Below are 14,468 nucleotides of genomic sequence, written 5' to 3'. Positions count from 1 at the left end.
CTTAGGTCGTGTAAGGAAAATACTTCCACTGGCCTCACTGAATATATCCAGTACATTTGTAAGGAAAATACTTCCACTGGCCTCACTGAATATATCCAGTACATTTGTAAGGAAAATACTTCCACTGGCCTCACTGAATATATCCAGTACATTTGTTGTGCCTTCTTCTCGATGAGTATGTTAATTATATGTTCTAGCACTGCGCACAATAGCGATATAAATCTTCACTAATGGTCTGTCAGTATTATGCAGCTGTGCGACAAAGCTGATTTAGATCCGTTAAACGCATAGTGTTCACTGAGTCGATATGACTGAGTCAGGTCATTTCACATCCATGGAAGTAATCACTCGTGCCTACCATGTCAGAGTCATTTAGCGGCCCCAGTGACGTCATCAGCACGTCGATGTCCACCTTTGTCGGTGACCCTGTAAGTAAATGAACAGTGGTGGAACACAACGTCACACAGGTATATCAAGTATATACATATCAGCCTGACTGACTGACTGAGTTTGGTTTTACGCCGCTTTTAGCAATATTCCAGCAACATCACGGCGGGGGACACCAGAAATGGGCTTCACACATTGTGCCCATGTGGGGATTCGAACCCGGGTCTTCGGCGTGATGAGCCAACGCTTTAACCATTAGCTAGGCTACCCAACCGCCCCATATACATATCAGAGTGACAACAGTGACTGTAGAATGAATGTTCACCCCCTGTCGGCTATTTACAGTGTATGTTAACTGTGCTTAACTTACATTAACTTTTCCACTTATCTCAAAGATAAAAGACCTACAGTATATTGGGTTTATAGAACAGGCACGATACACTAGAAGTTTTCTTTTAGCCTTCTTCGCGATAAAATGATCAAACAATCAATATAATTTGAAAAATTATCCCCATGTCACACAGAGTGAACACTGATGAGGCCTTAAAGGCACAATGTCACACATTTTCGACAATAGTTTGGCCTATATGGTATATATTGGGGCATATGCACTCACTTGAGTCCATGGATGCAATAAAAGATTTATTATCCCTCACGACTGGCCTGGAATCGATAATTGAAACTTCGAGGCGAACAGCTTGCCATATATGGAATGTAAACAATTCTCCGTACATCGAAAACTGTCGCATGCGGTGTTGCCTATTTGAATCACAAGCCGTGCTGGGATATTCGTAAAAAGCGCTCCAGAGGACATAACTCTATGGGGGTTCGCTTGAAATAATGTTCGGCCGGTAGAGGGCGCGAGAGTCGATTTAATGTAACGTTGTTATAATTCATTCGAGTTTTTATTTTTAATATTGTAATCTAAATACGTATATTTTTTGGAATAAATTATATGGAAGCTTCCCTCAGGACTGATAGTATTATTGAGATAAATGCATTGTATGTTTTTGGAGAAGTGTGGTGTGAAATAGTACCTTTAAAGACTGACTGCACGTAATTAAAGATTTAACACCGTTTTTAGTTGGAACGAAACAGAAAATTAGCTATCGTGTTACAGGATTTCTGCTTCATTGAAGGATTGTCTTGTTTGTTCACAGGCAGCCTTCACACGCATGATTACTGTTGTGGAGCATTGTTTATTTTTGGAGAAGTGTGGTGTGTTATAGTGCCTTTGATGACATACGTTTGTTCACAGTAATGTAAGACGCCACCATACAACGTTCACTCGGTAATTCGAAGTCAACATCACTCATAGGAGTTTAATGATAACCGACCGGGTGTTGATAATCCCACCAGTCAGTTAAGGACTGGAACTGTCCACTGACCTGGGGTCACTTGTGGTCTGATGGTCGGATCATACACGGAGGCATCAAGCAGGCGAGTCAGCAGATACCGAACCGAGGTGTCGTTGGTTGAATAGGTTACTCTGAAACATTGGAAATAAAAGTATTTATTGTTTACCAGTGCTTGGGTCAACACTGATCATCACCCACTCACTGACTCTAATAAGGTGAATCGTCTCTTCTTTCCAGTATCTGTACAGGAAGGTACCTAGTTCAGATGAGATTTTCTTAAATTCTAAATTGAAACAGAACGACATGCAGGAATGGGTCAGCAAGAAATTATATGCAAAATTTGTACGACCTAATCCTTGGTCCCGTCTACCGTATTACCGTGAAATACACAATGCCATTTTAGAAAGTGATCAAATGTAACATATGTTGTATTTGGGATTACACTTTCTTAGTAAAGTACACACAGAAGCCGCAGTGGCTGAGCGGTCTTGTCGTCTGACTTTGTGTGCTGGCGATTAGGTGCCTGACTCTGAGGGTGTGGGTTCGAATCCCGGATGGGACTCAACCCAAAAAAGTACTAGAATCTGTACTTTACTAAGAAAGTGTAATCCCAAATATAACATATATTATACCGTAATACCGACCAATTGTATCCTTCTAAATGAGTCCAAACATATAAGTGATGTTGGTCACTGGATTGTCTGGTCCAGACTCGATTATTTACAGATCGCCGCCATATATTGCTGAAATATTGCTGAGTGGGGCGTTAAACACCAACTAACGAACCTAACATGTAACAAATTTATGATTGATTGAACTCATATACTGTCATACACAGTTGACATTATGAACGCGTGCCTATTGATCTTTATCGCCACTCCGATTTGAAAACGAGGCTTGGGATGCCTAAGGCGCAGGCTGTTAGAAAATGGCACACCTCTCGATGTCAACAAAGCAGGCAAGCAGGACAAACGGTGATGATGTCGCTGTCCCGAAATTATGTAATAATTGACGTTTATTAATGCTGTAACTTTAATGTCATTCCGTGGTAGCGTCAAAACAACTTACAGCATGACAGTAATTATATGGATAATGAAATATAGCTCGGGGTGTACTGTGTTTTGTAGGTTATCCCTGAAGTGAACTAACAATGTCGTGACCTGAACAAGCAGCCACATACATGTACATGAATGACATAATGTAAAACGTGACGTGATAGCCACCATCATATCACCTCACTAGTAGACAGATGAACATATCACGTAAACATCAGCTTTGGCGTTGTATATTGGACATTCTTTGCTACTACGCATCTGTCAACGACGATGTGATGAATTTATCAAGACATATAATTAAGAGGGGGACATCGCCCACGCCCCAAAACCAGACTTAGCACTTCATGACTCACTTAAAGCACTCACTACATGTATATATATATTGCATAGATAAATAAACACAGAATGCCGCTACAAAGTTCCAATTGTGAAAACTAAGAGAGCCCGTACATCCTTTATTCCAAGTACCATATCTCTCTTAAACAAATGTGAAGAAATCTAAATCAAAGAATTTATGTAAATATGTTTGGTATCTCTCTAATGTGTCAGTGGATCTGCTGATGTAACACAAATTCCTGAAAAGGCATTAAAGTATTATTCTATTCTATTCTATCTTTGGTGGTAAACGTCTTATATTCAATCTCGTATGACACATGGATAAACCGCAACTGCATATGAACGTCTGTATAATTTGGTTGGTTGGTTGTTTAACGCCACACTCAGCAATGTACCAGTTATATAGCGGCGGTCGGTAAAACATCGAGCTTTGAGCATCGATCTATACAGTTGGGGTACGATGACATGTGTCAACAATGTCAGCGAGCCTGACCACCCTTTCCCGTTAGTCGCCCTTTACGATATGCATGGGGCGCTGAAGATCAATTCTAACCCGGATCATCACGGGTGAACGTCTATATAACGCTCCTGAAAGAGAGGTTCACATATCTTGAGTATGTCAGAAACCTTTTATTGTGCGTTCGGTTTGCCCTATATATATATTTGTAGGTTTATCTGTACATTACACGTCCTCATAGACTGTACTGAAACATAACGGAAGTTCCCCACACTGAAATCTTCAATGTTAGGATTTCTAGCTCGTTGAAATATTCACATTGCTTATAATAATGATTTTTAGTATGGTGCATATACTTTGTTAAAACACAGGTTAGACAAAGAGCGTTGTTTATCAGGTAGTGCAGTAGAATTGGATTGGACCTCATAAAGTTTACGTGTATTGTATACACTTTATCAAAATAGACATTTTAAATATGTCTCAACGGCAAATTATTTGATACAAAGACCATAACATACGCATTCCCCATTACTTATTAAAGAGTGTAAAAACCCTTGTTGCTGTATGCTGCAGGGAAGCAAGGAGGCGATCATGGCGAGTACAGTATGGCGTCATAGACAGCGAACGGGGGAGACGTACTTCCACTAGATTGTTGTTATCACCCTGACTACAACAATAATATACTATTCCAAAAAAGAAACGCATAACCCAGAAATCTGTTGTATTTTCAAACATGTATAACTCGTCCACAAAAAGACTTTAGTACATGAAGTTTTACATCAGTTTAGAAGAAGGTAATGTCTATACAACCAAGTGAATACTTTTAGATAACGGAGACGTTAAGCGCGATGGTGACCACGTAGCATGGTCCCATCGTCGGGTCTCCTGGCTCTCAATCCAATCTCTCTCAATCTGTTCCGACCTGGCTGCTGGGCTCTCACCCAAGGCAGTACGATCACGCAAATATAGTACCCGGATGTAAAGATCTTGGGCTGCAGCGGTGACTCGATGTCAGCCTGTATAGGGGCAGGTATTTGTTACATCCGTTTGGTTGAAACGATCTGCAAGCATTGACATCGTGCTGGGGCTAACATTCAGACGCCTGGCAACAGAAAATTGGTAATATCCAGCGTGAATCTTTCAATGGCGATGTTCCGTGTCGCAGCGTCAAGACGTGGCGTAGTGGTTTGACCTTGAAACTCCTTCAAAACGAATGCCCATTTCCGAAAGTAATCTGGAGTTTTATAGCCAGACAGTGCATGCTCTTTGCTGCACAATTTCAACTGGAAGGTGATTTCTGTTACGTTGTGGCGATACTTTTTAAAATTCTTGTAAGAAATCTAATCAAAATCAACTTGAGTGTAAAATCATGTTATCAACAGTTTTGTTACATATTTGACGATTGTTTGAACACAAATGGTAATTGATAGATTTTAAAAAATACAAAACGCCTAAGCGTTTCTTTTTTGGGATAGTATACTTGGGAATGCACGGAGGAAAATATTTTTTTCATTTATACTATGTTTCGCCAAATGTTAGACGTTATTCTTAACTACGCGTGTCGCCTTTTGTAACACAGCCGTATACTACTCTGAGAAATTCGGGATCCTTCTAAACGCACGACTCCACATCATGGGACAGGTTTGGGAATGTTGATAGACCGACACATGTAGAGATATTTGATATTTAGATCGGAATTATCTTGGCCTCCAAAATATAGCGTGCCACTGATTCCGAATTATTGTCGCACAAAATTGCGCTTTTATATTATGAATATATGATTTATGATGCATGGTTTTGATAATGTGACTATCATCACTATGACCATAATCATACATGTCTGCTCTTGTTGTACATTCATAGCTGAGTGAGTGAGTGAGTGAATGAGTTTAGTTTTACGCCGCTATTAGCAATAGTACAGCAATATCACGGCTTGTGACTCCAGAAATGGGCCTCAACATTGTTCCATATGGGAAATTGGGTCTTCGGCCTGACGAGCGAACGCTTCAACCGCCTGCTACCCCACCGCCCCTCATAGCTGCTGTAACAGATAGCAATGATGCCTGTGACATATTACACAGATTCATGGTTGTATCAGGAACTGATCAGCATCGTTGGAGTCTATCCTGCAGGTAGATTTTCTGGGGGAAATATAAAAAGATACGGATGATTCAGTCTTTATCCAATACTACAAGACAAAATTAGATCTGCATCAATAATGGCGAAGAAGTATATTGTTATCATTCCACTTGTAACAGCAATAAGAATACATTTACCACATATAGCATTACAAAGCATACAACACTTCTATTTGGTCTGAGTCAGTAGATCTATCAATATATTATTCACCATTGTTCTCGCATCCGCATCCGTACTGTCTCTGGTCGTGATGTTAGATTTAGGAGTCAGTCGGTTTAAATACACATATTGTTTATGAATTTCCTACTTGAAACAAACCATTTTGGGGGATTTTCACACTCAGGCGTGTAAGACTTTATTGTGACATGGAAATATTGGTATTCAGTTTGTGAACAGACTTTGATTTGAACTGGAGAAAGAGTGTGTTAAAATGGTTGAAGAAATGCAACCAATCAGTTGCTGCTTGATTTGTACGAAATGCAAGACGAATGACATTTTCCAGAAAAAAACAGACAGCAATGCTCACTTGTTATTTCCCCTTAGTGCAGTGTTAAGAAGCGCAGAAGTTGGACAAACACCTCTAGTCATCGTTCTGGTACAGGTTCGACATACCACGCGTGTCAGACAGCGAGCTATAGGTATGCTGCAGTCAGGTACCTCGCAGTGTGACGTGGCTCGAGATTCAACGTCCATAGAGACACCATTGGGCACTTATAGTGGCGTTTTCAGCAAAACATTCCAATCATAGACCGCCCCTGCACTGACCGCCCATCAGTAACAACCCCACGATGGATTGGAAGCACGCACCTCCGATACACTTTCAAGCCAGCAGCCCTTACAGCAGCGGACCTGTACCTCAGAGAACAGTTCGGTGACGTCCACGCGTCCACGGCATCCGTGTTAGACGCCCAGCACGACGGCCGATTCTGACGCCAGAACATCGAGTCTCCTGATATCACCGGGGAGCACGCAAGTGGAGAAGAGAACTCTTTACAGATACGTCACGTTTCCTTCTTCACGTGTCTAGTTCTAAATGGGGGATCGTTTTGGAGGTTGTGTTAGGATCTGGGGTGAGATAACAGAGGCAGCAGGGACGCCAATGATTGCCATCAAGGGGCACTTGAATGCTGTGAGGTACCAAGACGCGATTTTGAAAATGGCAGCTTTACCGTGTTTGAAACGAACGGCCCTGGAGTGAGGATAAAAATGTTTACGAATCATTGATTAATATTCCAAGCTAATGTCAACCTTGTTTACTGGACGAAATCGTAACATGGCTATGAGTAATTCAGCAATTCGACCATAAAAATTGCTCATTCTCTTGACTCGGTTACCGTGCCATGCATAACAATTACCACAGAGGAAAGAGCATTCTTTAAGCAACTCGCCGGGGCCTGCGGTAAAGAGAAACATGATCGTAATGGTTTATGACTGAGAGTTAATGTGTGTGAATGATGTTTTAAACACAATTACTATTGTAGTGTTTAGGGACCTTGCTGTCCTGGCAATGACCCTGACAAATACTACCCGTAATTTACACAGTGTTTTTATTTGTTCTTTTCCTCGGTTGTTTGGCTCCGGAGTGAGCAGTGGTTCAGACATATCACTGATTGTAACCTTTGTGTGAAAAGAAAGTTACGTAAAAATAACCCAGAGCTGTCTCTCTTTGGTGACTATGGCTATCAATCCGCCTTCAATTAAAGCCGTGGTCCATTGGGACGAAAATCATTTGGTTGTTTGCAAAAGTTTGACCATGAGAATAATTACAGATTGTTCAAGAAAACGCTTATTATCCTCTCTGTCTCAATAGCCCTGGTGTCAGAACATTTACGTCCCATGTGTTGCCATTAAGGTAAGAGGTGGTTCTTAATGCCACACAGAAAATCAATAACGTTTCTGGCAACATGTGCTGCTATCCATTATTGACAGAGGTGTTTCATACATACATACATACATACATACATACATACATACATACATACATACATACATACATACATACATACATACATACATACATACATACATACATACATACATACATACATACATACATACATACATACATACATACATACATACATACATACATACATACATACATACATACATACATACGGTTTTAAGAAAAAGAAATAAGGAACTCCCTTAATGCCTGTACATGGGTTAACTCAATACTCAAACGCACACGTGTTGTAAATTATATATGGATTTTCAAACAAAACTGCCATTTACCCTTGCTCCAAGACTGTACTGAAGGCTACGCACGTGGATGTATAGTAATTCTATCCTTTAAAGTCATCAATAAAACTATAGGAGTAACGGTTTTAAGAAAAAGAAATAAGGAACTCAGATCGCAGGAAGTATTTCAGAGTTCGGTCAGTTATACACATGTATACGTGAATTTCTACTGGGCAATTATGATCTAAAAAAATGCATATACTGTAAATTGGATAGTTCATACCGGACTGCTCCATATTGATCTATGTTCAAAACACCAGTCACAAATTGAAGCCTTTTATCTGTGATGGGATAGTTCGTATTTTCCGTTGTATTGCTTTTCGGATGAACATTTGACTCCTTACATGTGCAATGGGACTGGATGCGTTTACCTTTCGCGACCATTTGGTATCAATGTTTCATAGTTATAAAACATATGTCAGATGTACTCGGAATAGATCGTGCAATGGATACTGCTTTCAGCAGAGATTTTTTTGTGATTATTGAAACAGGTGTGCCATTCTTATTTAAAGAAACATAATATTTTCGTTTGATAAACAATATGTGGAACAGCCTGTCTTGAATGTAACAGGAAAACCACCATTGAAGATCAACACGTTCTTGTATACACTTGTTCCCCTTTAGATTGTTTTGCAAGCATGTATTCCCCAGTCGTCCATTAACTTGTCGTACATGGCATTTGATTACGCTGAAAACGGCGCGAGATGATTTACTACGGAAGCCTGCAATGACCACTTCAAAGGGAGTGAAACATGCCCATCTGGCAAGCAATCACCATTTCACCGGGCTAACAAGATCGCTACAGTAACTGGAGGTTATGATGTTACGTGTGGGTAGACTAAACAGTCCTGTCGTAATGGATTCATTCTGGAATTGGTATGATGGGTAGTAGTTAAATCGTTCGCTCGTCAGGTGTCCTCCCATTACGCAGACAGCCAGTTCGCAGACACCTTAAAACAACAGCATTTACGGTTCAGTGAACAGATTATCTACTACCTGTTACCTACACATTATAATGGAATAGTCCAAATAAAAACACAGGAACAAACTGAAGCTATATTATTTATTTGAAAGATGGATGAAAAGACATAAACATTTCTAGTCTAACGGGAGTTGGCATCATCATATTGAAAACATTAGCTTATCTATTAGAAATTGCGACACTGTTGTATCATATAAATCAAATAAAGACAAATGTGAACCTAAATATTATTCATATGGAATAAAGAAGTTATATGTTTTGCACACAATATTAAGATATATGACGAGTGCACTTAATTACGATTTATTTAGAATACATATTTAAAAATATGACGCATCATGTCAATGTGGCCATGGGTGTGAGAATGTTTTTCATTACTTCCTTGAATGTCCATTGTATACTACTCAAAGACATAAACTGTTACAATCTTTAGAAAGTATTGTTAAAATTAGAACACTGATTGGTATTAATCGTATCTTACATGGCAATGCAGATGTTTTCAAATATGTACATATCTATATCTCTCCAACAAAACGTTTTCTCAATTAACTTCTGTTGTACATATGCTATTATTGGGAGGGGTCTTTTCTATCACTAAACACAATCAAACCTCTAAGTGACAAACCTGTTTTTATATTAGATAGTAATTGAAAGTAAAATCAATTTTGAGAAGAGATATCATTTATCATTTAATCACAACAAAGTTCTATTTTCCCACAATCAAACTTCTCAGTAACAAGCCTGCTTCAGGCTCACCCTGCTCTACTCACTGGACAGTGGACTGTTCCATTATACCTGTAGGTGTTACCCTGATTAACCTTCTAGTTCAGTGTCTGCCAATTGGGTGTCTGTCAAATGGGTGTCTGTCAAATGGGAGATAACCGCTCGTCACGCCGAAGACCCGCGTTCGATTCCCCACATGGGTACTCTGTGCGAAGCTCATTTCTGGTGTCCCCTGTCTTTATATTGCTGTACTATTGCTAAAAGCGGCGTAAATCTAAACTCACTCACTCATTCTGGAAGTATATTAAGGAATTGTCTTCCATATAGTTTGGCATTTACGGATGCAAGATGTGAAAACCGTTTACACACTGTGTTTAACCACTTACCGTAGATAATTTTGGAAACGTGTGCACGCCGGTTTTACTGTATACATCCACAAACACGAAAACATAATTTTGTTTAAATTTGTTTAATTTAAGCTGGCACAACTATACGTAATCCTGTTTCATCATTGGATTTTAACTCACTTACTCATAAAAACAACAAGAGCTTACTTGATCATCAACATAAAAGGCAATCATTAACATCAGAAAACATGATATAAGTGAGATCGTCGAGCGCAATAATGCAACACAAGCCCCTCCCAATAGAGGCCAGTTAGGTCAATGGAGCATAAACGAAAAGAAAAAGATTGCTTAATTCGCCAATTAGTCAGTGACCGTCATACACCCGAGAAGATCCGGGTTAGAATTGGTCTTCAGTAACCCATGCTTGTCGTAAGAGGCGAGTAACGGGATCGGTTGGTCAGGCTCGCTGACTTGGTTGACATATGTCATCGTACCCCAATTGTGTAGATCGATGTTCATGCTGTAGATCACTAAGATTGTCTGGTCCAGACTCGATTATGTACAACCCGCCGTCATATAGTTGTAATATTGCGGTGTAGATTCTTTCACTGTTATCAATCAAGTGATACACCCAAAAGTCAACATCGTAAGTAAAGAAGTTGTTCACCCATATATTTTATCCTTACTTAGTAATCGACATGAGATCACAAAATTTCTTAAATGATGTGAAACTAACCTCCTTAAATTGAATGTTAAGAAAACAAAAGAGATGGTTGTTGATTTCGGAACAGTAAAAGTGAGCTGTTGCCAATTGCCATTGACAACGAAACCATAGATAGAGTTGAGGAATGTAAATATCTTGCCACAATGACAGATTCTAAGCTCACCTGGAAAAGTAATACTGATTACGTCTACAAGAAAGGACTAAAGCAGCTGTACTTTTTACGTCGTCTTCGTTATTTTAAGATTGAAACAACCATAGTATCGTTATTCTAAAAGTCTTTTATTCAAAGTGTTTTTAGTTTTCAATGTGCATTGTTGGTATAGGGGTCTGTCTGTTCAAAATCGATGTAAACTTTCCAAAATTGTTAACACAGCAAGTAAAAGTTTTGGACTAAAAATGCAAGATATCGGCACTATTTACAAGCAGCAAATTGAAAAGAAAGCACATAAACTTTTAAATGACAACAATCTTGTCCTATTTCATGATTTCAACCTCTTCCTTGTGGCCGACTAACAAAAATATTCAGAACAAACAGGGCTCGAAATTATTTCATCCCAGTAAACATCAGTGTTTTAAATGAATTATTTTAATGTTTGTTATTCATTTATCAATTGTTTCAAACTGTTATCTTAATATACATTTAGTGCTAATGTTCATCAGAATAATTTTAATGCCGCCACGATAGCTTTAAATTTTAAATATATTATTATTTATTCATCACTTATCTTTACGACATATATTGGGCGTTGTTACCAGCTATTTTAGGAATATCTAACATATGTACGGGTGTTTTTGTGGTCTTATGTATATGTATCTCTTCTTGCATGTGGAATACTAATAAAGCATTATCATCTTATTATGCCTCTCAGAGAGGTTAGGCAGGTTGTTTGTAGAGTGATGTCTGGAGACCTGGCAATATGTCTTTCGACGAGCCCACCTCATACTGTATTTCCGATGCTTGTCTTGTTTTTAACATATTTTCTTATTCAAAAAGGCAATGAGATTGGGCATAAGTGCACCACTTGTGTTTGCTTAATCCCTATTTGACAACCTATTTGAATTAAAGATAACATAATGGGACTGACAGAATGGAAGCTTGACATTGTGGGAACGTAGTGCTAAGTAAATATTAAGTGTTGATGCACGGGATATGTACAATTTGCTGGAAAGGGAAAAGGTGTACATCTCATCCATTTGTATGTAGCATACAGTTTACTATATACATATTGATTATACTATATAAATGATTAACAGTTTGGAGACAATGATGTTATGAAAGCTACTGAATCTGTTGTCGTTTGAATATATTTGTGGACAGACAAGAATATATTTGTGTTCAGTAAACTTCAGTTAGAAGCTGCCAGAATAGAGACGGCTCTTCCTAGATATACCTCAAGACAAAGTCTATATCATGAGACAAGATGGGAAACACTGGATGGACGAAGAAAAAGAAGGCAAATTATTTAGTTCCTGTAAACATAAAAGATTTAACTCCAGATAATGAAGAATCAAGATCTACTTATAACTTTCGGAACGTTAACAATATGATCTTACCTTATGCAATGTTGAGACATTCGTATGATTCCCTTTTTCCATCAACAATAAGATTATAGAATAAGATTTCTGATACCGAAAGAAATCGGCCTTCATTACAAAGCTTCAAGTCATACTTGTGTGAGCAGCCTATAGCTCCATCATATTACTGGTTTGGAATTAGAAAATTCAATGTTATACACAGAAAGTTAAGATATATGACTAGTCAGCTAAACTATGACCTGTATCGTTTCAACATGAAAAATTCTGCTTCTTGTTATTGCAGCAATGCTTGTGAAAATGTACATCACTTCCTATTTAAATGTAAACTGTATAACATAAAGAGAGTCATTCATGTTAAATTTGAAACAATACTGTAAACCGTGACTATCCAATCACATTGCCATTAATGATACTTTGAAGTCCAGATATGATTATTCAATGTTTTCAGATGTGTACAAACTTTTATTTATCAGTCAAAACGTTTCTGGTCCGGGTTAGAATTGGTCTGCAGCAGCCAATGCTTGTCATAAGAGGTGACTAACGGGATCGGGTGGTCAGGCATTTAAACAAGCAACCAACCAACCGGAGTTGTATATAGGTGGTATTGAAAACTGCTCCGATCCGACAGCTTTAAAGGGAGATATTGGCGGACTGTTCCATACTCCTGACGGTTGTATATTCCCTTGGTCTGATGGATCTTTATCTTAAGACCTTTAAAACGTAGATGCCCTTCTTACAGCAAACATGTCAACCCCAAGGCAGTATTCCCTGATAGTGGAATGACATTTAAACAGCCTCAATCCTTTGTTTGCAATGATAAAAGGCAGTACCATATTACCTTCTATATAAACAAGTAAAGGAAGTGTAGTATTTGATGACTGGTTATTATCATGTAAACCTGCGTATTTTGATCAGCACTCGTCATATACAATCAAGATTAGTTACCTAGCCTCGGGTGCTCACTCGCATTCAACGTAAACCATGTATGCTAAAAGATATATGTTACTATGGCAGCGAGCTATAAGAATGCCATGCTGATGGTACTGAAATTCGAGGCGAGATCGTCATAAGACTGGCGGCTGTACACATGATGTATTGGTAAAACAAGTAGTTTCAGTTCGGAGGACGTGGGTAGTGACGGAGGTCTGTCTTTCCAATCTCAGGTCCGCCCTGAATTTTCATTCTGATGTGAAATAATAAAAAGATTTCTCATCTCAGTTTCCCCACCGCTGTGGCTATTAATGCCCTGAGGTTGTAAAATAGGTCCTGGTCGCCTTGGTTGCACAATCATCTTTCTGTCTGAGTTCAAAACACCAATCACAAACTGAAACCTTAAACTGTGATAGGACAAATTGTTCGTGTGCCTGTTACGGGTGCAACCTATTGGGCAGGATACACCTCCCTTCGCGAACATCTCGCTCTCACTATTTGATAGCCATTCATTCAACTGACTCCGTTCTTATTAGGAATGTTGTGCGGTAATTGAAAGTAATGTGTGTCATTTACTAAAAGAAATGGAGTACTGTGTTGTAAAAGAAATGTAAACTTAATTTTCCAAACGTTTTTTCACTTGTAAGTGTGCGGGTAGCCTAGTGGTTAAAGAGTTCGCCCTCACGCCGAAGACCCGGGTTCAATTCCTCACATGAGTACAATGTGTGAAGCCCATTTCTGGTCTCCCCTACCGTGATATTGCTGGAATATCGCTAAAAGTGGCGTAAAACTAAACTCACTTACTGTCTGAGTTATGCTTAAAGTCACATGTCAGTTTAACAAAATGTAGTCGAACGACGGCCTGTTTTTGTTTATAAACTAAAAAAGTTGAAAGAATGATGATCGATGAAAACAAATCTGACCTGTATGTCTGATGATATCAGCACTCTGATATACACAATGCCATTTTTGAAAGTGGTCAAATGTAACATATGTTATATCAGCACTCGTTGATAAAAAAAAATGACGCTGTTAATTTTAGAATTATATCGACTGGTTTTGACATAACTGAGATAAAAACACGCATGTTAGAATCTCCATGTGTATTCTCCATGTGTGTTAATCGATAATTCGCTTAATTAACGACAAGACAGTTTGTAGAACAATAAGGAGGAGCAAATGGTGGACGAACCAAACCATCCCGAGGCCCGCTCCATGTCGCACCAACCGACACACGCCCAAACAGCACAAAA

General features: G+C 38.9%; 1 protein-coding gene across 1 annotated transcript in view; it reads right to left on the bottom strand.

Annotated features, from left to right (window-relative positions):
• Positions 1–14,468, bottom strand: part of LOC124281998 (glycine receptor subunit alpha-2-like) — an 81,273-nt gene that overhangs the window by 13,544 nt on the left and 53,261 nt on the right. The window contains exons 6-7 of the mRNA XM_046718003.1: positions 1,776–1,876; positions 359–426 (exon numbers count right to left, since the gene is read on the bottom strand). Coding sequence (XP_046573959.1) covers positions 359–426; positions 1,776–1,876 — 169 coding nt within the window. The remainder of the gene's footprint in view (positions 1–358; positions 427–1,775; positions 1,877–14,468) is intronic.

The sequence above is a fragment of the Haliotis rubra genome, unplaced genomic scaffold (genome assembly GCF_003918875.1).
Source record: "Haliotis rubra isolate DU_JTF1 unplaced genomic scaffold, ASM391887v1 Scf291, whole genome shotgun sequence".
Taxonomy (NCBI): Eukaryota; Metazoa; Mollusca; class Gastropoda; order Lepetellida; family Haliotidae; genus Haliotis; species Haliotis rubra.
This window is presented reverse-complemented; position numbering and strand designations above follow the sequence as displayed.